Source organism: Triturus cristatus, chromosome 8 (genome assembly GCF_964204655.1).
Source record: "Triturus cristatus chromosome 8, aTriCri1.1, whole genome shotgun sequence".
NCBI classification, from domain to species: domain Eukaryota; kingdom Metazoa; phylum Chordata; class Amphibia; order Caudata; family Salamandridae; genus Triturus; species Triturus cristatus.
Window position 1 is genome coordinate 182,754,508 of NC_140591.1, and position 27,855 is coordinate 182,782,362.

A 27,855-nucleotide genomic window follows, 5' to 3' on the forward strand; every position below is an offset into this window, starting at 1 on the left:
GTGTAAGGTGTCTAACACTTTTCTCCCTTCTAGAGGGAGAAGACATGTTGAAGACCTATTACCCGGTTAAAGTTAACCAGAGCCCCAGCATCACAAAATGGATGCTGCTGCCACAGACACAAGTCTGACCTCCTGCTGCTGGGAGTCCTTCCAGCGAGGGAGGCTTGGACAATAGGTTTCCTGCCTTGGAAGGTGCTAGAACCACCCTAGACAGGACTTAGTGTATTGGGGCAGGGAGGGATGAATGAAACGAGACACTGCCTGGGGCACACAAGGTGTCCCATGCATAGTCCGGTTCAAAGCGGTGCTGGGGCACTCCAGCCCCAGTCCTGGCGTGAAACTGGACAAAGGGAAGGGGGTGAAACCACCCCCCTCCCTGGTCCCACCCATAGGAGGGACCTAGCAGGTAACCCAGCCGCCCAGATTAGTATAAGAGTGGGATCTGAGTCCCTAGGACTTTAGATTATCCTGAAAAACTGCAACTTGAACAGAAACTCTGGACCTTCGACATTCGACTACGGAAGAAGACTGAAGAATCTCCCTTGTGGCCAAGGAGTGACTACCCTGTGCAAACAGGCACCATCAAGCGACCTGCCGTTTGCTTCGCCCAAGTTCTACGAGGAACGGACTGCAGAGCCCGACCAGCGCCTTGACTTCCAGACTTCTCCGACCCTGATCCACATCCACAGCAAAGCTGAGATCCGTGGAGGCAACGAGAGACGTGGGACCGGCTACCTGGGAAAATTGGCTACTAGCTTCCAGCGCAGCTTCTGAGGCATCCTCGAAGTTGTGCTCTGGGGATTGAGAAGCCCCAATCCCGAGCACCATCTGCACCGAAGATCAGCCCTCCACACTCCACGAGATCTGCGTGGGGCCCTTCTGCATTTTCCTGCTCGACGCGTCTGTCCGGTAACTTGCCCGTTGGCTAGTAGCCTCTGTGACGACGAACCCTAAACTTTCCACCGCTGGTTTGGCTACTACAGACTGGCCCTTGCTTCCCTGTGAAAGAGAAGCACCTCAGGCCTTCCTTGTCTGCAACAGAAGCGAATCCTTCATCCTGCGTGGGTTGCGCTTGCCAAGGCTTGTTGGGTCCGAACTCGACCGACGCCGCCAACAGCAAAAGCCTTCATGGGGCAGTTCGGCTCCTGGTTCTGGTCGTACCCGTGGCTGCTGCGACAAGCTTCACCTCTTCACCTGCATCTTCCCGACATCGCCTGGTTCCTTCCCGGCTCCGGGCTGGTGACCTAGACTCTGTCCCGTCTGCTTGCAGGTATCCTTCTTCTTGATTCCATCCTTGGAATCCACCGGACACTCTTCACTGACTGCCTGTCAGCATCTTTTCTTCAGGCATCCATAGGAGTCGACGACGAAACCCGACGCAAGTTCACACCTATGCAGCCGCAGCCCGTGGGCTAGGTAACTTGAGTACTCCAGTGCTCACAAGGGTATTGACTATCCTAGGGTCTAGTTTCCAAGTCTCTAACTCCTAGCTCCTTCTGAAGTGTCCTAAAACTCTTTAATTCTAAACACTACTATTTCTACCGACATTAACGCATTACGTGTGAGTGTTTCCACTCTGCACCTGAATCCCGTGGGCCTCCCACTTCCTAGCAATTGGTAGTATAGTGTAGCCCCAGCGATTCCCTAGGCCTAGGTCTAACCTGTGTTCGTGACAGTGGTCCTTATACCACTTACTTAGTATATGGTTTGCGTGGCCCCTAGGACCTAACTGTATTACTTACCTGTGTGACTTATGTATGCTTAAATAAGACTGTGTTGTACTTACCTCGAATCTCAAAGAGGGCTGAGGGTATTTTGACTAGAATAACTACAATCTATTTTTATATATATCTGTTGTGGTTTCCTTTCATTTGATATTCAAGGGATTGCAAATGGTATAACAGCTGGCTTCACATGCCATACAGAGTTTAGCCTAAGACTGCTCTTGTCCATGCTACCACTAGGATAGCTGGTCTATAAGGTTGACTTTACAACCAATCACCATAAGGGTTGTTTGGACTGATACAAGGTGTACACTAGAACTAGTGACATCATATATCAGGCCAACTTCTCACAAAGACGAAGAGGACAGTTGTGAAGTGGCTCAAAGGGAGCACACATCAGATATGTCAGAACCAGGTTCAAGTCCCACTGAGGCATTATGAAAGGTACAGGAGTGAAAAGAGGAGTAGTGTCTTTTAAGAATCTATTTACAACAGGGGACTTGTAAGGCTGATCTGGAAGCCGTAAAAAGCCTGAAATGGCCGAGAGATAGCCCTTGATAGTGCCCAGAGCAGAGCCCTGCTGGGCCAAAGAAAGGAGGAATAAAAGGACCTCTGAAAGAGGGGCAGAAAGGGGATCCACAGCCTTTGCTGTGCATCATGCCACAAACTTATTCCACCTGCAGGTGTATACCCTCTTAGTGGAGGGACGCCTGGCTGCCAAGATTACATAACAAACTTCGGGAGGCAGGTCAAAAGAAGTCAACTGCTGCCGCTCAATCTCCACGCAAGGAGGTGGAGACTGGACAGGTTCGGGTGGAGGACCGTCCCCTGTTGCTGCAGCAGAAGATCCTCCCTAAGAGGCAATCGGATCGGGGGATAGATGGCTGTGGACACTGCGGGGGAGCGGGGAGGTGGACTGACCCGCCCGCTGGCCCCCAGAACCGCCTCGACGGTTCCCACATCCACTGCAGTGCTGAGTATGTTGCTGCGCAGGCCTGTGGCTCTGGAACAAACGTGTTGGGGCACCCCTTCCGTGGTCACGAAAAGAGCGAAAAGCAGAAGGTGAAGGAGGGCAAGTGGCCGATAGGCCCAAGGACTTAGCCGCAGCCCGTGAGTCCTTAAAGTGCTCCAACGCACTATCCACTTTATTGCCGAAAAGGAGAATGCCTTCAAAGGGCATGTCCATCAAGGTGTTCTGGACATCTCCTGAGAAGCCAGTTGTTCTCAGCCAGGCGTGGTGCCGAAGCGCCACCATCGTAGAAATCTCCCTGCCCAGCGAGTTGGCAGTATCTAGCCCACAACGAATAGTGAACTTCGCTGCGTCTCTCCCAGCTGCAACAGCTTGGGAGAGTACTGTCCGTGCCTCCTCCGGACAGTTGGGCAGCACCTGCGCAACCGTATCCCACAGAGAGTTGGAATAACGGCCCAAGAGGCATGCGGTGTTCACCGACAGCAGCCCTAAACTGGCAAATGAAAACAGCTTCTTGCCAAGCTGCTCCAGCTTCTTGGATTCCCTATCCGGATGTATGGAAGGGAACGCGCTCTGGGAAGCAGAGGCTTGGACAACTAAGCTCTCGGGAGTTGGGTGTTGGGAGAGAAAGAGGGGGTCGCCCGGAGCCGGGCGATGGCGTCGGGCCACGTTCCTGTCCCCTGTGTTGGGCCTGGACCAAGTGCCCAAAAGGACGTCAGAAGGTGCATCAATAAACAGCAGCAAGGGCTCTGAAGAGGTCGCCACCGGCTGAAGCACTTTTGTCAGGAGGTTAGTCCTGACAGCCACTGTAGGGAATTCGAGGTGGAGGGCCTCGGCTGCCCTACGTACTACCACTGTGTAACTGGCTCCCTCCTCCGTAGCCACGGTAGGAGGAGACAGCATGCCAATGTCAGGTGAGGTGTCAAGACCACTCGCATCCCCCAAATCCTCTGCCCATTCCGGATCATAATCACACTGTTGTGTGAGAGGGTCATCAGACCCCTCCCTGTCCTCCCCTTCCTCCCAAGTCTTTCCGAAACAGGCTGAAAATAAGGAGGACGGACATAGGGGAAAAAAGGCCCCATCGTTCGCGCCGCCAATCGGGCACGGTGTCCAGTTCAGGGCTGAAACTGGGGACAACGTCGTCATTAGGAGTGGGCTACGTCGGAGGTGGTGCCGGTGGGGTCGGTGGAGGTGTTACAAGGTCAACTGGCATCGACCGGGGTCCGATCCCGGGAGGTTCTGCGCGCCGGGTCCGCCCGCGATGGAAGGACAGGACCTCCAGTCGGGCCCACGGGGCCTGTAGGTGTACCGGCGGGGCCAGACAGCCCAAAGAGTCGTGCCATGGCAGCAAAAAACTCTTGCACCTGAGCAGGCATCGCCAACGGACCCGGAAAGGGCGGGTACGCCGGCGGTGATGTCGCAGGCTCAACTGGAGCCGCGGGTGTGGCACCACCCGCACCCTCAGCAGCGTCGCGCTACGGGCGAGGGGGAAGTCGAGGAACGACGACGCTACTTCGACTTCTTTTTGCAATGCTTCGACTTACCTGACCCAGAGTGTGAAGACTTCGATCCAGAGGAACGATGGTGACGGCTCCGCGACCGGTACCTCGACCTCCCACGGGACGGATACCTTGAGCAGGTTCAGAGCCGACTGCCGGACTTCCAGCAACTTTCGGGACTGCTCCTGCAAAGTCTTCGGCGCCATTGCCCGGCAGTCGGGGCACGACTTGGAGTCGTGGTCGCGCCCCAGGCAGTAGAGACACACACGGTGTGAGTCCGTCACCGACATCATGCGATGACAGTCCCCACAGTTCTTAAAGCCGGGCATCCCTACGACACCAGGAGTCGACCGACTCGAAGAAAATTAGACAAAAGGCCTCGAAAAAACTCAATCAAAAAGTGACTGGAGGTACTTGCTCTTCCCGGATCTGCGCTTGCTGGCGCGGAAAAAGAAAACTGATGTGGGCGTGTCTAAGTAGCTCCAGCGACGTCATCTCGGCGTCGACGATGCCAACGACGCACGTGGAGCCACACGACGAAGCCTACCGCCGCGCAAGGGGTACTGCTGATGAATCCAGTCTGACGCCTGGGGGTAATTCTAAGGTAAGGAATCTATCACTACGTGTTTCTTTCAGATACAGTAGTTCAGTAGCTTTGCAACTATTGGTCGGGGGGAGGCCGGTTGGCGGTCTAATTTCCAGCAATCTGTGTGCTCGTTCAACAACGAATAGAGAGACTGTCCGCTCCAAATATCTTCTTCAGCATAGTTTCGACCTAGATTTCCATCTTCCCTGTGTTTGTCGATCTCAGGGACCCCCATAATGCGCATGTTGTTTCTTCGAGACTGTACTTCTAAATCCTTGTTCTTAGCTTGAGTGACAGCAAGCACTTTTTCCATCTGGAAACACTTGGTTGATACTGCACGTACATCATCTTCAGCTGTAGAATTGCGGTGTTCAGCATCATTCAGGCGGGTGGTGTGTTTTACCAACGTGTTGGTCAAGGGATCCATGAGACGATGCAAGGTATCTATTTTCCCGTCTATGGAGTTCAGACTTTGCTGCATCTCCAGCAGTGTTGTCTCTAGTGCAGAGGCCTCCAGCGGGGACGTCAACAATACTCTATCCTCAGAGACGGCTCGCTTGCCCTCTCCAGGTTTCATACTGGCTTGGAAGGTCAGCAGAGTCTGATTCTTGTTTGGCCCTTCCATGTCTATGCAGAACCCCTCTGCTTTTCTGTCAAGGGGTAGCACAAGTACAGCAGTGATAGTGCACTGTCTCTGAGCGCCTAGAATGGGCCGCAGGGCAGTAATGGGTATCAGTGTCCTTCCTCCCCTAGATGTTGACGAAACAGCAGGGTCTTTGATCGGCCCAGCAAGCAGGGGCACAAGCACTCCACCACTGCATCGCAGATGCGCAGTAACGCACCCCAAGTGTTTGTAGCACTGTGTCTTCCTATTTCAATTATTAATATTCAGGGAAGAACATTGATAAGGGACCTGGCGCACGATGAGCGGCACACAGTGGCTCCCAGACTGCCATAACCCTGCTCCACCACCTCTTATGGGACCAGCGCATGTGTACACCTCCCTGGTTCTGTATGCGCTCCTCAGTACTGCAGCCAGAGAGGGGAGGTAAGGAGCAGCATAATTGCATTAAGTCTCTTGCTCAGTGTGTCAGCAGGGCTATGACGATCAGAGTGATTGAGGCCTACCGCCCCACAGAGCCTCCCACTTACATAGTGCGCAGGCCACCGTGCATTTTACAGGCCTTATTTCTAAATAGGGCATGCAGGTGCAAGTATATCCAGAGGTACTCACAGATCGTTCCCTGTATTTCTCTTTCCAGTAGTGGCCAAAGAGGTCAGGCCGCCGCACCGCAAGCCGGACAATCTCTGCCACAGCTGCTCACTACAATGAACACCGGCGGGTGCCACCATCTCAGCGCTAGTCTGATGCCACCAACAGTTTCTGCATCGCCTTCATTGTTCACGGGCCCAATTCACCATGTGTAGACGCACAAGTGTGCTGCTCCCCATGCCCGACTCCAAACAAATCAAGTGGGGGCCATAAAGTTTCTCAGTATCAGTACCGACTGGTCTCAGGTCTGCACACGGTGCGATCTCAGGCCAACATGCCCGGGGTGGCGCATAGCGTCTCTTCCCTGGATCCAACCCATTTCATCGGATCCTGTCTCTACTGCAGTGTATTTCTATCCTATTGTGGCAGCTTTGGAAGGCAGACGTGTAGGATTATTCCGCCTGGCCCGAAGAGTTCCACTACAGTGCAGCTATCTTGCGCCGGGCACTTTAGCGCTCCCGGAGTGTGGGACTTGGAGTTATTCAAGAAGAATTAGGCAGATGCCCTACTAATAATGTTAGATTTGAGATGCAAGGCAGTCTGAGAAAGAACAACACACTTGCGTTTTGGGTGTTTTGGGGAGTATTCAGTAGAATTCCATATTCTGGGGAGTTTGTGGAGTTCGTAACTGAGCTCTTAATGGCTCACTAAGATGAAAACTTAATGTGGTGGTAACCTCCTTTTGAATATTCTCCAATTCATTAAAAGCTGGACAAGACAAGAGTTGAAGGAGCAAATTCTCCAAGTGGCTGCATAGAAGAAAACTGTGTTGATGGAGGAGACAACTATATTTCCTGGACTTTAATCTTAACACTCTCAGCAGGAAAAGAGCATAGACTGTTATATGAAAAGAACCTTTTAGCTTGAGGATGTTCCAACTCTCACAGGCTGACTTGGAAAGGGTATCCCTGGAAAGCCTGGCCCATGATCTAGATTGAATTTAATTGTATTTGACTGTGGGATCTCCTTGTACATACATGAGGGATGGGGCAATTGAATATTCCTGATGTGAGGACTCCGTTCCTCTTCTTTAACGTTACTTCTCTGCTATCCTATCTTCCACTGGTCACAGATAGAGCTCTAGTGTTTTTTTTTTATGATTGTACTTTTGGGTAATTGCTTAAATGAAACCTGTTGCAGCTGCATCTTTTTTGAATAGCTGATCTCTTGGTACATATGGCTTGGCCATTGTATGTTGTTCATTTGCCCTTTCACCTGAGGTTGACGATTTTGAAATATTCGTTGTCTTGCTATACCCAAGAAACAGATTTAATCTTAAATCTTAAAATACGATATTGATTTAAAAACCAAACAAACTGCACAGCTACAACTAATTTGTGAGACTTTTCATGCATAAATCAGCAAGCAGTAAACAGAAGACTTACCGCTTCTTTATGTGATGATGTTTTACTCTGATAATCTAATATAAATTCGGTTACCCTGCTGATGACCTCGCTGGAATCTAACCCAGTAAAGCTGTTTCCATTTTTAACCCGAGTCGCTTTTACGAAGCTGGAAAGTTCAGCACTGCAAAGAAAAGAAAAAGAAATTGTTACAGATGACCAGTATATCTAATCCAAGAATGCTGAACTGACGAATAAAGAGTTTAGATACTATAAAATGGTCCAAAACCCCAATCCTAGCCTGGCTGTTGTTATAAATCTCTAAAATCATCTATTTTTGACCCACATAAATCCTCAACGTTGTTAGGTCTTTCACATAGCTACACCTGGACATTCCCACACAATCCCAAGCACCCAAGAAGATGTGCCTGCTCAGAAATATTAGAGATTTTGCATTTCTGTTAATCCTGTGAAGAACAATTCACTTAACTTCAGTAATGCCTTATCTGATAGCGACTCTATTTAGCCGCAGATTCCTTACCTTACTGTAGGAGAGTAGGGTCTGCTTTCTATGTTCACCCCCACTTTTTGCTTTTGCTTATCTGGTTTTCGACTTAGATGTGGCTGTGGGCCTGCTACTCAGACCCACCGCCCTGCTGTTCTCTCTCTAAATTGATACTATGTACTTTAGGTGCATAACCCATTTGGATAGGATCGCCTTATTGGCCCCTGTACAGTGTACCCTAGGTACCCAGGGCATAGGTGTACCCTAGGCCTACCAGGGGCTGCAGCATGTATTATGCCACCCCTGGCCTGGCCTTCCATTTTGACACAACTGGCTGATCACTCAGCTGGGGGCAAGGTCGTGTAATCACCCCTTGCTTAGGTGTAGTATTCCTATACCTAACTTACATATAGACACATGTGTACCTATCAGCCACTCCTATGGCAGGCCTTAACAATCCTGGAGGCAGAGTGCTTGGTAACATGTGAGATGGTGCTCTAGCATGAGCTGAGCCTGTCTGCAGCTTTCGGAACCATGTCCTTATAGCTGTTCTATGATATAGCCTACCATATACTCTTAAAGTGCCTTATAATCTTAAACGGTTATGGTAACTATGGTTTGGCTTTATCGAAACATGTCGTGTAAGGTGTCTAACACTTTGGAATAATACCCCCATACCATTTCTGGATAGGAGGATATTGTTCCCCCCTTCTAGAGGGAAAGACATGTTGAAATCATACTTTGCTGTTAGCCTCTGACCAAAGCCACAGCATCACAAAATGGATGCTGCTGCCACGACACAAGTCTGACCTCCTGCTGCTGGGAGTGATCCCAGCCAGGGAGGCCTGGACAATAGGTTTCCTGCTTGGGGAGGTGCTAGCACCTCCCCAGACAGCCTTTAGTGTATTGGGGCAGGGTGGGCTGAAAGGAATGAGACATGCCTGGGGCACACAAGGTGTTCCTTGCATAGTCCAGTTCAAACCGGCGCTGGGGCACTCCAGCCCCAGCTCTGGCGCGAAACTGGACAAAGGGAAGTGGGTGTAACCACCCCCTCCCAGGTCCCACCCATAAGGCGTGACCTAGCAGGTATCCCAGCCCCCCAGATTAGTATAAGAGTGGGAGTTGGGCCTCAAGACTTTAGATTATCCTGAACCTGCAACTTGAACAGAAACTCTGGACCTTCGACATTCGACGAAAGAAGAAGACTGAAGAATCTCCCTTGTGGCCAAGGAGTGGCTACCCTGTGCAAACAGGCACCATCAAGAGACTACCCTTTGCTTTGCCTAAGTTCTACGAGGAACCGACTGCAGAGCCCGACCAGAGCCTTGACTTCCAGACTTCTCCGATCCTGATCCACATCCACAGCAGAGCTGAGATCCGTGGAGGCGACGAGCAAGGTGGGACCGGCTACCTGGGAAAAGTGGCTAGTATCTTCAAGCGCAGCTTCTGAGGCACCCTCGAAGTTGTGCACCGGGGATTAAGAAGCCCCAACCCCAAGCACCATCTGCACCGAAGATCAGCCCCCCACACTCCACGAGTCCTGCGTGGGGCCCTTCAGCATTTTCCTGCTTGCCGCGTCTGTCCGGTTGCTTGCCCGCTGGCTAGTGGCCTTTGTGACGACACATCCTGTAATCTTCACCGCTGGTTTGGCTCCTCCAGACTGGCTCCTGCTTCTTTGAAAAAGAGAAGCACCCCAGACCTTCCTGGTCTGCACCAGAAGCAAGTCCTTCGTTCTGCGTGGGTTCCGCTTGCCAAGGCTTGGTGAGTCCTAGTCCAACTTCGACGCCGCCGACAGCAAGAGCCTTCGTGGGACAGCTCGCCTCCTGGTCCTGGTCGTCCTCGACGCTTCCTGGTCCTCGTGGCTGCAGCGACAAGCTTCACCTTCACCTGCAATCTTCACGACATCGCCTGGTTCCTTCCTGGTTCCACGTGGTCACTGGCTAGTGACCTTGACTCTGTCCCTTCTGCTTGCAGGTCTCCTCTCTTCTTGATCCCAGCCTTGGGATCCACCGGACACTCTTCACTGACTGCCTGTCAGCATCTTTCTTCAGGCATCCATAGGAGTCGACGACGAAACCCGACGCAACTTCACCCCTATGCACCCGCAGCCTGTGGGCTAGGTAACTTGGGTACTCCGGTGCTCATCAGGATAGTGACTATCCTAGTGTCTAGTTTTCCAGTCTCGACTTCCTAGCTACTCCGGAAGTGTCCTAAATCTGTTTAATTCGAAACTGTACTATTGCTATTGACTTTTACGCATTACGCGTGAGTGTTTCCACTCTGCACCTGAATCCCGTGGGCCTCCCACTTCCTAACCTTTGGTAGTATAGTGTAGCCCCAGCGATTCCCTAGGCCTAGGCCTATCCTATTTCCGTGACAGTGGTCCTTATACCACTTACTTAGTATATGGTTTGCGTGGCCCCTAGGGCCTAACTGTATTACTTACCTGTGTGACTCAATGTATGCTTGAATAAGACTGTGTTGTACTTACCTCTAATCTCATAAAGAGTGCTGAGGGTTTGACTAGAATAAATACACTTTATTTTATATATATATCTGTAGTGGTGTCCTTTCATTTGGTATTCAAGGGATTATATATGGTATCACAGCTGGCTTCACATGCCATTCCGAGTTTAGCCTAAGACTGCTCTTGTCCATGCTACCACTAGGATAGCTGGTCTATAAGGTTGACTTTACAACCAATCACCATAAGGGTATTTGGACTGATATAAGGTGTACACTAGAACTAGTGACATCATACATCAGGCCAACTTCTCACACTTACGATATTCCCTAGGCAACAGACTGGATCTGCAAATAGTCGAGAAGTAACCCTGAGCACTAGCAGGTGCCTTTGTTGCACAGATGTTTTTGCCACATGCATCTTGACTCCTAGAATCCTTATTCACTGGAGTCTTAGGGGCAGATTCCACATCATGAGAAGATGTTGCAGCCCGAGCCACCAGGCTGCGGGTGGAAGGATGTCCATGGAGGCAAACTGGGTCACCAGGTGCAGGCAAATGTCTGCGAGCGATATCCCGATCCACTGAGGGCCAGATGTACGACCCTTAACTTTTGAGACTCGTAAATTGCGTCGCTTTGTGACTCGCAATTTGGGACTCGCTAAATGCAATGTACAACAGTGTCACAGACACTGTACCGATTCCTAATGGGGTCACATATTGCCTGCCTTATTAATATTCATGAGGCAGGAGCTATTTGCGACCCCATTAGGAAGGGCTCGCACTCCCAGGGATGGTGGCCTGCTGCGGTCAGCAGACCACCATGTTAGTGACGGCTTTTTAGATAAAGCTATTTTCTTTTTTTTAAATGCAGCCCTTTTTCCTTAAAGGAAAACGGGATGCATTTAAAAAAGAAAAAAGGAATGTTTCTGTTTAATTTTTTAAGAGTAGGCAGAGGTCTATGGGACCACTGCCTACTCTTGAAAAATATTTTTGCACAAACTCACAAAGGAGAAGGGGTGCTGGGGACCCCTTCGCGTTTACGAGTGGCTTACCACCTACTTGAAGTAGGTGGTAAACTGCGAGTGTTTTGCGACCGCTATTAGGAAGGCACGCCCTATGCATGCCCCTTCCTAACAGCGAGTCGCAAACCATATTTTGCTAGTCAGTAATAGGTTACCGACTAGCAAAATCGGGTTTGTACATGGGACAAACCAATTTTGCAGTCGCAAACGGGCAGAATTCCCATTCGCGAAAGCAAAAAAAGGTTTTACATCTTCCCCCGAGTCCCATGATTCAGCTTTGGCCCAAGTTCCTAATAAAATATCGAACAGGGCCTCACTGTACGGAAGAACAGGCTCTTCCCCTGACTGTCCTTGGTAAATAACTTTAATTAGAGGCTCAGTAGACCTCTGTACCGTAGGTAGCGACAAGTCCAAAACTGTAGCCACTCTCCTCAGCATATCTGTGAAGGTGGAACTTGCCTCAGTAGTGAGACTAAGGGGAGACAGTAAATCCGAAGCTGGTGAAAATTCCAGCCCACTAGCCTCTCCAAGAGCAGTTATCCAGCTTTCCTCCACCTGAGATGTAGTGGTGTCAGAAATGGGCTGAAAAAGCCCAGTGTCAGCTGACACAAGGTGACTTTCAGAAGTCTCCTCCTGAGAAGGAGTCAACAACAGCACATTCCCCTCAGTCTGTACTGTCGACGTGGTACAACGCAAAGAAGGCGAAGCCTTGACGTCGATAGGAGGAGATACTATTTTAACCGAAACCACAGATGTCAGTATCGGAGTCGGCTGGTCGAAACCAAGCGCCATAGGTGGAGATCCCAAAGGACTGTATACCTGCACCGAAGCGGAGCCAGCTGACGACGATCGGCGCCAAACCAATGACTCTGATGACCCAACTGTCACCGAGGTTGAACCCTCCGACAGCACCCCACGCACTCCTTGAGGTCCGAGGGTGCTCCAGAGGGAGATGGTGTACCAAAGATGAGGTGTAAAGTGTTATAATACTTGCTCATCTGGGCCATCGATGCGCCGGCTCCCGGAAAGACAGGGAGACATGATGAAAAGTCGCGTAAGGCCCCCTCAACCGTTGAGCAGGAGGAGTCAAGGGAGATGGAGTCTCAACGTTGTGAAACCAGTGGATGCCACAACTTCAACCGCTTGACGTCTGATGAGAAAGCGGACCCCTGGACCGGCTCCAACTTCTAGACTAGATCATCCTCGCAAATGAACCTCCTTCTAGGACGACGAAGACAGAGGGCGGGAAGTCTCTGAAGATTGCGACATACGCATCGCCAGCAAATTCATCTGGTGCTCTTTAAGAGCCTTTGGCTCCGCTTTTGGCAGGAACCGCAATCCTCGGTTTCTTGGTGGTCGCCCAAACACAACATATAAACCGCTTGCAGGTCTGTAATCAACATTTGCTGACTACAAGACTCACAAGATTTAACCTCTTGAGTGCCCATGACGAGATGGTCTCGTCATGGGCCGCAGTTGCGCTGTGCCCATAACGAGACTATCTCGTCATGAGACCCGCCCGCTAATAAAACGCCCGGCACAGGGCATGGAAAGGGCGGGGCACTCCAGGGGTTAAAGCCTGGAGACATGGAGAAGCAAGCATTTGCAATGCAATAGGTCACGCATTTATGAGAGGTTGATATATTGGCATTGTAAATTTATGTGTTGTTTTTAAAACAGACAAATAAAAGGCATTGTCATTTACAACGCCAATAGCTTAAACTCTAGTAAATGCGAGAACTATTGCATTGCACATGTGTTCGGTGCCCGTGCTATGATTTTTTTAAAAAAAGAGTTAGGAGAGAGTGTTTCCTGCCTGCAGCAGCAGGCAGGACAAAGCTATTTGAGAAAATAGTAATGGGAGGCTGTAATTAAAGCCTACCAAGTAACAACACACGTAACAGGGGTGTCGCCATGGGAGGTTACAAAATGAGACCAGGCGATATTGAGGAGGGACGACTAAGCCTATTGACCAATGAACAGCATGTTTCCAGTGGACAATGACACAAGCCAATGAAAAATATGGGCGGTGAGTGGGCGGGGCTTCAAGTCCCTACCCGACTACAGCATGACTCGCAGAGGGTAAACAACGTTTACCACAAACTTCTTCCCCGCAGGGAATCACAACGAGGTCGTTACAATGGCGGTGGTGTTGTCCGTGAACACCTGCACTACTCTTACCCGGACAGAGGGAAGGAATGGTTCTAGTGCAAGACGGATCACCCGAAGCTCCAGAAGATTGATGTGGAGCCTGGACTCTGCCGGAGACCAGAGTCCATCTGATCTCCGCCTCTCCCATGTGGCCCCCCACCACAGAAGGGATGCATCGGTCACCACTGTGAACTCTGGTTGGGGAAGGGAGAGAGATCTGCTTACTTACTTGTGTAACAATAGATCTGTAAGAGACATTAATTAGAGATGTACGAGTTACTTACCTTCGGTAACAATGTATCTTGTAGAGACGTTGTCTTGCCGCAGATTCCTTAATTTTGAATATCCCCAGGCGTCAGACTGGATCCGGAAAATTCTTTGCAGTAGCACCTCTGCCCCCAGGGGGACGGCGCCACACAACCCCGCCCTGACATCGTCCACGTACGTGACATCAGCGAGGTCATATAAGTCCCTCCCATCACGCTGACGACAGTTTTCTTCGGAGAAACTTTTCCACGGCGCAACACGGAGCCACCAACAAAAAAACTGTGAAAGTATGGGAAGTGTGCGAAGGATGAAAAATCCGCAAAGTATACAAGGTGGAAGGTGCAAAACAACATAATAAAAGATAGCATCAGACACAGTCTACATATATCTGCATAGCGAAGCGTAGACCCTTCCCAAAGTGTGAGCAACAAGGGAAGAATATCTCAGCAGACAAAGTGATAGACTGTTAGTACCATGTAGAACTGTGACTGCTATTGCCATGTAGAACTGTGCCGTCCAACAAATCGTCAAAATAGATGACCGTATAGGAGATAAGAGCCTCTAGCGAATGGGGAAGACAGCAGGAGAAGAAATTGAGGAATCTCCTGATGACAGTGAATGAAAAGGCACCATCTACAGGAAGAAGCCCCTTGTAGGGAGTCAGCTGCATATAGTAATGTCAAAAGGGGGCGCAACCATGTGAACACCCTTGAAAGAAAACCAATGGCAACTGAAAGTAGGCAATAGGAGAAGCCCACCTGGCAAGGTTCTAGCAGAGAGGGGAGGATGGGTGGGCGTTAAGGAATCTGCGGCTAGACAACGTCTCTACCAGATACATCGTTACCAAAGGTAAGTAATTCATACATCTGATAGAGACATCTAGCCACAGATTCCTTAACTAAGAATAGATGTACAAGTTACTTACCTTCGGTAACGGTGTATCTGGTAGAGACTATCCTAGCCGCAGATTCCTTCACGTAGAATTATCCCCAGGTGTGAGACTGGATCAGGAAACTTTTTGCCACAGCATCCCTGCGCGACGGGGTGACACCACGCGACTCCGCTTAGGCGTCGCCGCGTACGTGACGTCAGCGAGGTCACATAAGACCCGCCCGGTGCACCCACGTCAGTTTTCTACGTGGAACTTTTCCGCACCACAACGTGGAACCACCAGATAAAAAACTGTGGGAGCATGGAAACAGTGTGCGAAGAGCAGAAAAATGGGAAAGAAACGGTGACCAACAACACCTCCAGGGTAGTGCCAACACCGCAGAACCCAAGGGCAGGAAAAGAAGAAAGAAGAAGAACAAGCAGAAACCTGTGCAGTCACCCTGCCCGCACATAGACAACTTTCCAGCCCTGTGCCCTCGAGACAAGAACAGGCGTAAAGTCATGGCACACGGAGGAAGCCCACCCCCCTCCTCCTGAGCAAGGAACGGGACCAGTCCCAAGACAGACAGGGACAACAAACCTCCAAGCCACCCCAACCTAGAGGGCAACCACCCACAAGGGACAAGGGCAAGACAAGGCCAGATGACCCTTAATCAGAGGATAGCTATGGAAGGGAGGGAGGACAGGGATAGAAAGCAATCTCCCACAAACCTGGAGTAGCCAGAGCAGGAGGGCACCGGAACCCCATCCTCCAAGGACCAAAGGAGGAATGAACCGTCCCCAGACGGAGCCACCCGTAAAGAAAGAGGGAAGGCACTCACAGGAGACCCAGCCCCCCACCGGGAGGCGAGTACCGAAGACCAACCCAAGGGTCCTCGCAGAATTGGGGAGGAAGGGCGGGCCGTGAAGGAATCTGCGGCTAGAATCGTCTCTACCAGATACACCGTTACCGAAGGTATGTAACTCGTACATCTGATAGAGACTGCTAGCCGCAGATTCCTTCACGTAGAATAGATACCCTAGCAATACCCCCTGGGAAGGAGGGTCTGCGAAAGGACCCCACCAGCCAATGCAGAACAGAGGGCCCCACAGGGGACCAGAACTGTGGACCAGGTAGAACCTCGCCCCTTCCAGGCCAAGGGAACCCCCACAAGCAGGACCCCACCGACCCCAAGGGGATATAGAAGGGAAAGAAGGCTAAGGGGAGACCCCTCGTCCCTCTCCGGGCCCCTCCACACAGGTGGCTGCCTCGTCGGAGGGCGATTCAGAGGTTGAATTGTCCTTGCACAGCAGAGGAACCAAGGACAAGAACTGAGAAGCCGAAGCACCCCACTCCCCCACAAGGCAACATAGTTTCCGCCCAATGCCAAGACAGGAAAAGCGGAAGAAAAAGACGAAGCCTAGAGGACCCAAGGAAACTAGGGAAAGAAGGCGAACCCACTCCAAATGGAGAGCACCCTGCCAGCCAGAACAGCGCCGGCAGTCAAACCCAGAAGCAAGAAGAACAGCCCGAGGCCCCAGGGAGGCCGAGTAGGCGATGCCCGGCAAGGGAGACACAGGATCATCCCAGACCTCAGGACAGGAGCAGGGAGAGGAGGAGATGCCCGGGCCACCACTACGAGTGGCCGCGCGCACAACCTCAGGAAGCAAAAGCAACCTACCTAAACGCCATGGAGACCAGGCACCTGAAGGCAGCCAGAACCCTCTAGACATGGGAACCCTCTTTGGAAGAACTTTTGCAGCAGAGGAAAAAACAAAGGAGCCACGGGGGAAAAAACACCCCCGCTGAAGGCTTGACAAGCAGCCCAAGCAAAGCAGAAGGCCCAATCTCAGGGCCAAGTCTGTGCAACAACTCCTGCAGAACCACACACAATCAACACAAGGGCCGTCCAGCAGCCAACAATGCCGAAGTCCCAAGGAAGGACGTAAACAGCAAGAAAACACACTGCACAGTCAGAACAGCCGGCCTAAGAAGGCCCAGAATCAACCCAACTCAGAAGTCACTGAGGAAGGGACGGAGGAGGAGGATAAGGCAGAGGAGGAGGAGGAGGGCGGAGCCCTGCCAAGAGCCTTTGGATGGCGGTGTCGGCCGGGGCATGGAACAACAGGCTGCTATCAAACGGAAGGTCGATGAGACGCTCCCGAATATTCTCAGGGAATACTCCGTCCCGAAGCCAAGCATGGCGACAGAGAGTGACAGAGGAAGCCATGGCCCAGCCCAGCACCTCCGAGATGCCCAGAGCGGAGCGGAGAATAAACGCCGCAAGCTCCCGGCCATCCAACGCATGATGCCGCAAGTCCACCAGGTCAGACTCCTGGGACGCTGCAGATCCCAGAGACTCCGCCGAGTCCCACAAACAGGAGGAGGCCCTAGCTAGCACACACAAGGTGTTAAGGGCCCGCAGGGCTGCGCTGGTTGAGGCGAACATGTTGCGTCCCCAAGAGTCCAGCCAGCGGGCCTCTGAGGACGGCGGAGTCAACAGTGGTGGCAGGGAGGGAAAAGCAGTCCACAAAGAGGGCTGGCGGCTGAGGGGTGAAGGGACAGACACCCCGGGTCACGCGGCGCCGGGAGGTGCCGGTGCAGAAGGTGCTGAGGCACCGGGTTCCCTGAGGCAGGACGCTTTCAAGCCCCCGTCAGGGAAGAAAGGAGCGAACCTTCAAAGGGAAGTAAGATTTCCCTCCCACCAGAGCCCTGGTGGAGGACCTACAATAGATGGTCCACCGGAAAGTGAGCCACCGGATCACCCATGCGCAGGATTCCCACAGCCGTGGACACCGCGTGAGCGAAGGCCACACCCGCCTCCGTAGGGCACCGCGGTGGAGAAATCAGCTCCTCTGTGAGCGACGGCTGCAAACTAAGGCGGCTGTCCCCGAGGCCAAGCGGGGCAGGCAAGGGCCAGACCTGGAAGTCAGAAGGAGCAGAAGAATGAGGGACCTGCCGCTCTTCCGACGAACACCTCTGCCCCAGGAAGGGCGGGGAGCCGCCCTTCGACGCTGGTGAAAAAGACACCACACGGCGACCAGTCTCCAGGAAGGACGACACCAATATGCATGCCTCCGGAGAAGAAAGAACGTCCGAAGACTAAACCGCGGTATGACCCCTGCACGGAGCTGAAGAATCTGCTGCCTGAGGCAGGACGTCAGCACCAGCTGGCGTCGCCGGACAAAGGACCTCCGAATCACCCCGCACCGGGGAACAGAGTGGAGACCGGAGTAGAGCTGGAGCCGCACCGGCTCCAGGGCGGCGCCGGAGTGACACCGACCCGACACCCGTCGATGCAGCCACCTGCGCGGGGGATCGAGACGGGCCTGGGGAGTGGCATAAAGCCCTCCGACAGCCGCGGCTCAGAATGAGTAGAAGATCGCTCAGCAACCCATGCGGCGGTGCCAGGGACGATTCAACCTCAGAATCGCCCTCCGATGAGGCAGCCACCTGTGTGGAGGGGCCCGGAGAGGGACGAGGGGTCTCCCCTCGGCCTCGACCCGGTGCGGGACAAGGAGGGTCCACCGACCACCATGGCTCTGCACGGTCCAGCTGCTGCCGGCGCTGTAGCGGCGTCACCTCGGCCTTAGACAGGACCACCCTGTCAAAGGACCGAGAGGGGCTCGGGGATGCGACTCGAGCCCCGGCGACCTCCTGCGACACCACAGGGACTTCCGCAGGAGTTTGCGGCAAGGCAGAGACACCTTGGCCTGAAGGAGGTGCCCCAGAGGAGCTGAACTCCAACAGTACCACATCCTCCAAACCTGGATCTGAACCAGTGGGCCCTGGGGCCGGAACCGCCGCAGGCGCTGCAGAGGGCCCTGCGCAGAGCGAGGGATCCGCCGATGCCCCAGGAGGGGAAGGAGGAGGAGACGCCAGCGAGGCCTGCATAGCCGCCACGTATGTCTCCATTTGGACTCTCAACGCCCCAACACCGGGAAACGGTGGATAGGACGACATGCGGGGCAGTTTCACCTGCGGAGACTCCACGCCCCCGGGAGGCCGGAACTCAGCCCCCGGGGACAAACTGCGACACTTATCCACCGGGGAGAGATGCTCACGTGACATCGGAGAAAGGCGAGGACGACGACCACGGCTGAGTCTGACGCCGTCCGTCGAAGCTGACCGAGGGGAGGACGTCGACCTGGTGAGACGCGCCGAGAGAAGTTTCATCCGGCGCTCCCGCCGCGTCTTTGGCTTCAACTGTTGGCACTGCGTACAGTCTGTGGTGCCGTGATCCTTCCCCAAACACCACATACAAATGAGGTGAGGGTCCGTCGCCGACATAAGATGTCCACAAGATGTGCAAGACTTAAAGCCCGAAGGCATTCGCACACTGTTCCACTAAAAAAATTGAAGAAAAAAGGCGCCTAACGAGCCCGTAGCAAGGATCGGATCCGTGTTGCACGCGGAAAAGGAAAAACTGACGTGGGCGTGCCGGGGCGGGTCTTATGTGACCTCGCTGACATCATGTGTGCGGACGAAGCCTGGGCAGTCGCGTGGTGTTGCCCCGCCCCCGGCGTGCAGGGATGCTGTGGCAAAAAGTTTCCGGATCCAGTCTCACGCCTGGGGATAATTCTACGTGAAGGAATCTGCGGCTAGTAGTCTCTATCAGATACCATAGCCATACCCTAGGGGGGTGGTAGGTCTGCGACAGAACACCAGAAAGTGCTCAAGCACAGATCCGGCAACAGAGTGACGGACAATGGGGAAGGCTGTGGCAGGACAACCAGACAGCAACCCATTTAGCTCAGAAGAGCAAAAGATAACAGGAGGCAAGACGTTCCAATAAAAATGCCATAATGGTGCCACACCACACTTGTATAAGATGTGGAAACGGCACCAGCTATATATATAAAAAAAAGAGAGAGAGAGAGAGGAGAGAGGAGAGAGGGGCGAGGGGAGAGGAGAGAGGGGAGAGAGAGAGACATAGAGACCAGAACGAAGGAGGAAGAACGATCACTCTCAGCTTAACAGCGCAATATGTGAAAACCAACCAAGGGTTGAGGAAAAACAAAGCGATGCAACCATACCAGAGCCTACCAGGCTAGCCCATGGACGGAAGGCCGGCAAAGCCACAGCCAGGAACCAAAGGGCAAGAGGAGAGACTGAACAATGTTCTAGAGGGACAGGCGGGAACAAGAAACACGCCAAGTGCACACCCAGGCACCAAAGGAGGGACAGGGGCAAGCAGGAACAATCTGAAGCACGTTGATGTGGGCCACCACTGAATCATGCACAGAGCCGAAAGCCACAGAGACAACAAGGTGGTGCATTTAAAAAGGGGCGTAGGACTGCCCAACCAGGCCGCTTGAAGATGAAGGTGAGAACCAACTCACGAAATACAGTGGTAGGATGCAGACCCTAGAACGACTGACATCAGAAGAGCTGTTTCGCACGCACAGCGGACACAGGATAGGGTGATACCTAATGAAAAGGGCACATCTGAAAGAAGTGGCAGCGAAGGCACCAGAGCACCAATAGACGTGTAAATGTAGGAAAGAATCTCAGAATCGTAGACCACATCCTCCGACTAGGAGTAAAAATTAACCCTCGTCCAGAAAAAGAGAGATCGGTTAGTATCTGCACACCAAGAAGGGAGCTGTGTAAAGCCGGGGAACCACCCCAGGTAGTGGGACGCAAAAGGGACCCTATTGCTGAAGATGCAGGAAAAGCAACAAAGTGCACCTAAGTGTACTGAAAGAGACCCTGCAGGGAAGACAAAGGGCAATCCCAAGAGCAGCCCGAAAATGCTCACTGATTCATGGAGATATAGGACCAGACCTCGTAGCAGCGAAGAGAGGTGGAGATGTCGGAAGAAGAGTACCCAAGGTAACATGCATATGCACACATATACGTATATATACATAGCAAAGCAGGGTAAATGAGCCACGAGCATGCAACATGGGTGGCATATGAGCACACCAAGTGCAGAAATGGCAGGTGGTATCCGAAATTAAATTTTTGAAAAACATTATGAAAATCGCCCAAGGAGGAGAACGACACATATAAGCAAGACGACCCATGACGTATAGACGATTGGGCCAAGTCACAATATTGAACACCGTACAACGGCAAGATAACCAGGGGACGCATAGAGTCCAAAGGATCGCTAGGTCCACAGAACATAAAGCACAGCTATATAATAGTATACAAGTACCCCTCTTGGAGTATGGACACCACAAACAACGGGGAACACCTCTTAGGGCAAACCACAGTTGGAGGTCAGAACACAACAACCAGTGGAACACTGCCACAGTAGGCTTATTGCCAGCTCTAATCGCATAAGGTATCGAAAGGATGCTAAATGAAAGGGTAACCACCTTAGAACAAGTGAAAAGAAAACCCGGGAAATAGAGGCTTAAGGCGGAGGGCGAAAGCCCGCAAGGAGGCGCCGAATAGCCGATTCGGCGTGGGCATCAAACAATAAAACCTCATCAAAGGGTAGATCAACAAGTCGCTCCCGGATATTCTCCAGGAACACGCTATCACACAACCAAGCATGGCGCCTCAATGCAACCGAACGAGCCATAGCTCAGCCCAAGGAATCGGCAGTATCCAAGGCTGAGCGGATCGAGAATTCAGCAAGGTCACGGCCATCACGAAGAAGATGAAGGAGGTCAACAGGTGCGCCTTCAGAGGCGTCCGAAAAAAGAGACTCTACAGAGTCCCACAATGCAGAGGTAGCCCGAGCCAAGACACACACTTTATTTAGTGAACGAAGGGCAGCACTAGTGGAGGCGAAAATATTACGACCCCATGAGCACTAAATGAGGCAAGGAAGGGAAGGCAGTTTGCAAAACGAACCCCTGCACGTCTGGGTGAACAAATAAACAAATGTGGTGCAGGTCGGTGGCGGTGAAAGACAGAACGAGCCACCGGATCTCTGGAAGCCGGCCGAGCCCATGTGCCCAAAAGGGCGTCATAAAGAGAAGCTTCAAATGGCAGAAGCGGCTCCACATTCCCTGACCCATGGTGAAGGACACCAAGCAGAGGGTCCACAGGCAAACGGCCCGAAGGGGGTTGCATGTGTAGAACACGTGTGGCCAAGGAGACTACTCTAAGAAACGCTGCATCGGCCACGGTAGCCCTCCGTGGAGGGGACAGCAACTAATTCGTAGGCGAGGGTTGTAAGTTAAGCCTATCAATACACTGAGGGTGCGACCAATGCCCAAAAGAAGGAACCCCCATTGAAGAATAAGGGTCCTGGGGATCCTGCAGGGTCCACAAATTCTAAGGGAGGCAGAGGCAAGGATAGATCCGACGTAGACGAATGTGAAGGCAACGCCAAACTCTCTGCAGAAGCTTCTGGAGAAGAGTCTAGAACCCGGCGCCAAAATGACTCCGGTCGGCGGCGACCCTGCCTCATCTGGCGCTTACTCAGCTCCATCCTGCGCTGAGCCGGCTCCATCCAGCATCGACTCCTCGTCCACCACGATAAGCCCCGCTTCCCAAGAAGGGGATGGCGCCGGGGAGGCAAGTCTCCAGCGCCACCCCAGCACTGACTCAGCCTCAACCACAACAGGCTCCGACTTCGAAGTAGGAAGAGGAGTCTGAGCCGGGGCAGCGAGTTTCCGGCACCGGAACGGCGCCGACCTCGGCCCTGGGCAGGCGGCTGCCTGTCCAGAAGGCCGAGGTGTGCTCGAAGCAAGGCTGTGAGCACCAGCAGACACCTGCAACACCACAGGGAGCCACACGGGACTATGTAGCACGGCAGGGGTGATATGGGTCATAGAGGGGGACCCTGCAGGGCTGCATCCTGACGACACAAGTGTTCACAGCGCCCGGACGGCGCCAACCTCGGCTCTGGGCAGGCGCCCGCCTTTTCGGAGGACCGATGAGTGCCCAAAGCAAGGCTGTGAGCACCAGCAACCACCTGCGATGCCACAGGGAGCCCCACGGGGCTATGCGGCAGGGGTGCTATGGGTCGTAGAGGGGGATCCAGCGAGGCCGCACCCTGACGACACAATATCGCCTTCAACCCTGGGGGGCAAGAGCTTAATTGGCGTCGGGGCGACCCCACCGGCGAAGCGTTCAAAGGTGCCTGACAACAGGCCAGAGGAACTGCTTACTCCGAATCCGCGTTGCACGCGGAAAAAAAGGAAACTGTCGTCAGCGCTAGGAGGTACTTATATGACCTCGCTGAAATCATTTATGTGGACAACGTCAGGGCGGTGTCATGGGGCGCCGTCCCCCGGCGCCCAGAGGTGCTGTTGCAAAGAATTTTCCAGATCCAGTCTGACGCTTGGGGATATTCTAAGTAAAGGAATCTGCGGCTAGATGTCTCTATCAGACAGATTCCTTACTTTAGAATATCCCCAGGCATCAGACTGGATCCGGAAAGATTTTCGTCAGCAGCACCCCTGCGCGTCGGTAGGCATCATCATAGGGCTCCGCGTACGTTGCTGGTGTCGGAGCCGCCGAGATGATGTTGTCGTAGCTACTTAGATGCGCCCACGTGCGCTGACACCAGTTCTGTACACGACTTTTCCGCGCCAGGAACGCAGAGCCATGCCAAAGACCGACTACTGGTGCAACAGAACTAGGGCCCTGAAAGGGATGACCTGAACCCTAGAGAACAGGGAGGATGGGCGGGCGGTAAGGAATCTATCACTAGCTAATGTCTCTTACAGATATATTGTTACACAAGTAAGTAACTTGTGCATCTGAAAGAGACACGTTAGTGATAGATTCCTTACCTTAGAATACATACCCAAGCAATACCAACCCCGGTGGTGGGTCTGCAATTGAGATTACACTAGAAAATCACGGAGACCTGAACGGCCAAAGATGCCGTCTCTCCGGACTTGACTGTCAAGGCAATAGTACTTAGTGACAGTATGCAGCGAGGCCCAAGTGGCTGCTTGACAGATGTCTTGCAGGAGGACACTCCATCCCAATGCTGTAGTAGCTGCAGTCGCCCTGGTAGAATGGGCGCGCAGTCCTACCGGAGGTTCTTCTTTAGCCAGAGTAACAGGCTTTAATGCACAGGACAAACCATCGGGAGATAGTCCGCTTGTGCACAGCCCAGCCTTTCTATGCGCCCACATAGCCAACAAAGAGTTGGTTATCCACCCGGAACTGTTGTGTGCGGTTGAGATAGAAGGAAAGCGCACATTTTGGGTCCAGACGGTGGGGCCTCTCCTCTTCTCTTGAAGGGTGCAGAGGCGGAAAGAAAGGTGGGCAGAGCGACAGTTTGCCCGATATGAAAGGCAGAGACTACTTTTGATAGAAAGGAGGGATGTGGTCGAAGCACAACCTTGTCCAGATGAATCGCCAGGAAAGGAGGTTTACAGGAAAGAGCCTGGAGCTCAGTCACCCACCGAGCGGAGGTGATGGCCACCAGGAAGACAGTTTTCAAAGTTAATAACCGCAAAGGACAGTTATGAAGAGGCTCAAAGGGAGCGCACGTCAAATATGTGAGAACCAGGTTCAAGTCCCATTGAGGCATCACAAAAGGAATAGGAGGAAAAAGGTGAGTAATGCCTTTGAGAAATCTATTGACAACTGGGGACTTGAAAAGAGAGGGCTGATCAGGCAGCCTAAGAAAGGCGGAAAGAGCAGAAAGGTAGCCCTTGATAGTGCCCAGAGCAGAGCCCTGCTGGGCCAAAGAGAGAAGGAACAAAAGGACCTTAGAAAGAGGGCAGAAACGGGATCCACAGCTTTCGCCGTGCCCCATGCCACAAACTTTTTCCACTGGCAGGGGTATACAGTTTTAGTCGAGGGACGCCTGGCTACCAGAATCACTTTACAGACTTCAGGAGGCAAGTCAAATGGAATCAACTGTCACCGCTCAATCTCCACACAAGGAGGTGGAGGCTGGACAGGTTCAGGTGGAGGACCGTCCCCTGTTGCCTGGACAGGAGATCCTTCCGAAGAGGCAGTCGTATCGGGAGATCCACACTCATACTGAGTAGCTCGGGATACCAAACTCTTCGAGCCCAGTCCGGTGCCGCAAGAATGACTTGGGCCTGGACACGTCTGATTTTCTTCAGCGCTCTGGGTAGAAGTGGTATAGGCGGAAAGGCGTACAACAGACCGTGTCTCCACTCGCGACGAAAAGCGTCTCCGAGCGAGTGCCGCCTTGGAAACTCCAACGTGCAGAACTGCTGACATTGCACGTTCTCTTCGGTGGCGAATAGATCTAACCAAGATTCTCCCCACTGCTGAAGGAGACCTTGTGCCACCTCCTAGTGAAGACGCCATTCGTGATCCAACATGCACCTGTGGCTGAGTTCGTCCGCCCTGGCGTTCAAAGAACCTGACATGTGTTGAATGGCCAAGGAAATGCCTTGACGTTCCAGCCATGTCCAGAGACGCAGAGCCTCCTAACATAGGGTCCACGACCCACCCCGCCTTGCTTGTTGCAGTACCACATGGCGGTGGTATTGTCTGTGAACACCTGCACTACTCTCCCCTTGACAGAGGGAAGGAATGCTTTCAGTGCAAGTAGGATCGCCCTGAGCGCCAAAAGGTTGATATGGAGCTTGGACTCCACCGGACCAATGTGGCCGCCCCATCCCAGGAGGGACGCGTCCGTCACCACTGTGTGCTCCGGTTGGGGAAGGGAGTGGGATCAGCTGCTGACCCAACGCTGGTCGGTGAGCCACCACAAGTCCTGTGCAGTGCCCTCCGAGATCTGGACGTAGTCGTACAGGTTTCCCCGATGCTGCGCCCACTGGAACTTCAGGTCCCACTGCAGGGCCCACATATGCCACCTGGCATGACTGATGAGCAGGATGCAGGAGGCCATGAGACCCAGGACCAGGGCCGAAAGATCTGAATCATAGCCCGAATGTCCCGGACTCGCTGTTCAAAAGGGTAAACCCGAAACTGCGCCGTATCCAGAACCGTTCCGATGAAGAGGAGCTTCTGAGAGGGAATCAGGGGCGACTTTGGCAAGTTGATGGAAAACCCCAGCAAATGCAGGAGATCGGCCGTAGTCTGGAGGTGGGATAAGACTGCCTGGGGCGAGCCCGCCTTCAACAGCCAGTCGTCGCGATAGGGGAAGACTGAAACCCCCGATCTGCGCAGGGGAGCTACGACCACCTCCATCACTTTCGTGAACCCCCGAGGGGCGCTGGTAAGGCCGAAAGGGAGAACGGTGAACTGAAAGTGCTCGTGGCCTACCGTGAACCGTAGGTAACGCCGGTGGGCCGGCAGGAAGGGGATATGAAAATAAGCATCCCGCAAGTCCAACGCTACCTTCCGGAGGAAGCGATTGATGTTCCGGAGGTCTAAGATAGGACACAGGCCCTTGTCCTTCTTTGGAACCAGGAAGTAGTGAGAGTAACAACCACGACCTACTTCTGGCGTCGGAACGCGCTCGATGGCCCCCTTGGCCAAGAGGGCCGTAACTTCCGGTTGGGGAAGTGCCATGTGATCCCCCGAAATGCGGTGGCACTGAGGTGGCATGGCTGGAGGGGTAGACTCGAAGGGGAGGGAGTAGCCCCTTCGGACTATCTCGAGAACCCACCTGTCCGAAGTGATGGTGTGCCAGTGGGGGAGGTGATGGCGAATCCTGCCGCCCACTGGGTCCGGTGGGCCTGAAACAACGGACTAGAAAGGTTTTGAGGCGGTGGTGACAGGGGCGGTGGTGGATTGACCCACCTGCTGGCCCCGGGACCTACCGCAACTCAGCGAAGCCACGGTCGAGGGGCCCGCCGTGGCTGCGCTGAGTTGCGGTTGCATTTGCCAGCGGTTCTGAAAGGAACACGCTTCGGCGCCTCGACCCTGACCTCTAAAGGAGCGAAGAGCAGACCCCGAGAGAGCGTGCGTGGTGGCGAGACCCAAGGACTGGGCCGTAGCCCGAGAGTCCTTAAAGCATACCAGGGTGCTATCTGCCTCGACACCAAAGAGGCATGTGCCATCAAAGGGCATGTCCAACAGAGTGTTCTGGACATACCCGGAAAAGCCAGTAGTTCGGAGCCAAGCGTAACGGGGGAGCGCCGCCGTTGTGGAAAGAGCCCTGCTGAGGGAGTTGGCCGTGACAAGTCTGTAGGATAGTAGGGTCTGCCTTCTATGTTCACCCCCACTTTTTGCTTTTGCTTCACTGGTTTTCGACTTAGATGTGGCTGTGGGCCTGCTAATCAGACCCACAGCCCAGCTGTTCTCTCTCTAAATTCATACTATTTACTTTAGGTACATGACCCAATTGGTAAGGATCACCTTCTAGGGCGCTGTACAGTGTACCTTAGGTACCCAGGGCATAGGTGTACCTTAGGCCTACCAGGGGCTGCAGCATGTATTATGCCACCCCTGGCTGGCCTTCCATTATGACACAACTGGCTGATCACTCAGCTGGGGCGAGGTTGTGTAATCACCCCTTGCTTAGGTGTAGTATTTCTATACCTACCTTAGATATAGACACATGGGTAACCTATAAGCCACTCCTATGGCAGGCCTTAACAATCCTGAAGGCAGAGTGCGTGGTAACATGTGAGATGGTGCTCTAGCATGAGCTGAGCCTGTCTGCAGCTTTCGGAACCATGTCCTTATAGCTGTTCTATGATATAGCCTACCATATACTCTTAAAGTGCCTTATAATCCTCGCGGTTATGGTAACTATGGTTTGGCTTTATCAAAACATGTCGTGTAAGGTGTCTAACACTTTGGAATACTACCCCCACACCATTTCTTGGCGATGAGGATAGTATTCCCCCCTTCTAGAGGGAGAAGACATGTTGAAGACCTACTACCCGGTTAAAGTTAACCAGAGCCCCAGCATCACAATATGGATGCTGCTGCCACAGACACAAGTCTGACCTCCTGCTGCTGGGAGTCCTTCCAGCGAGGAAGGCTTGGACAATAGGTTTCCTGCCTTGGGAAGTGCTAGCACCACCCTAGACAGGACTTAGTGTATTGGGGCAGGGAGGGATGAATGAAACGAGACACTGCCTGGGGCACACAAGGTGTCCCATGCATAGTACGGTTCAAACCTGTGCTGGGGCTCTACAGCCCCAGTCCTGGCGCAAAACTGGACAAAGGGAAGGGGGTGTAACCACCCTGGTCCCACCCATAGGACAGACCTAGCAGGTAACCCAGCCCCCCAGATTAGTATAAGAGTGGGAGCTGAGTCCCTAGGACTTTAGATTATCCTGAAAAACTGCAATGTGAACAGAAACTCTGGACCTTCGACATTCGACTACGGAAGAAGACTGAAGAATATCCCTT

General features: G+C 52.9%; 1 protein-coding gene across 3 annotated transcripts in view; it reads right to left on the reverse strand.

Annotated features, from left to right (window-relative positions):
* The window catches only part of LOC146801785 (E3 ubiquitin-protein ligase TTC3-like), a 1,762,960-nt gene that overhangs the window by 161,112 nt on the left and 1,573,993 nt on the right, over positions 1-27,855 (reverse strand). For all 3 annotated transcript variants that reach the window (XM_085621278.1, XM_085621277.1, XM_085621276.1), the window contains exon 43: positions 7,441-7,582. In XM_085621278.1, the coding sequence (XP_085477404.1) occupies positions 7,441-7,582 (142 nt within the window). The remainder of the gene's footprint in view (positions 1-7,440; positions 7,583-27,855) is intronic.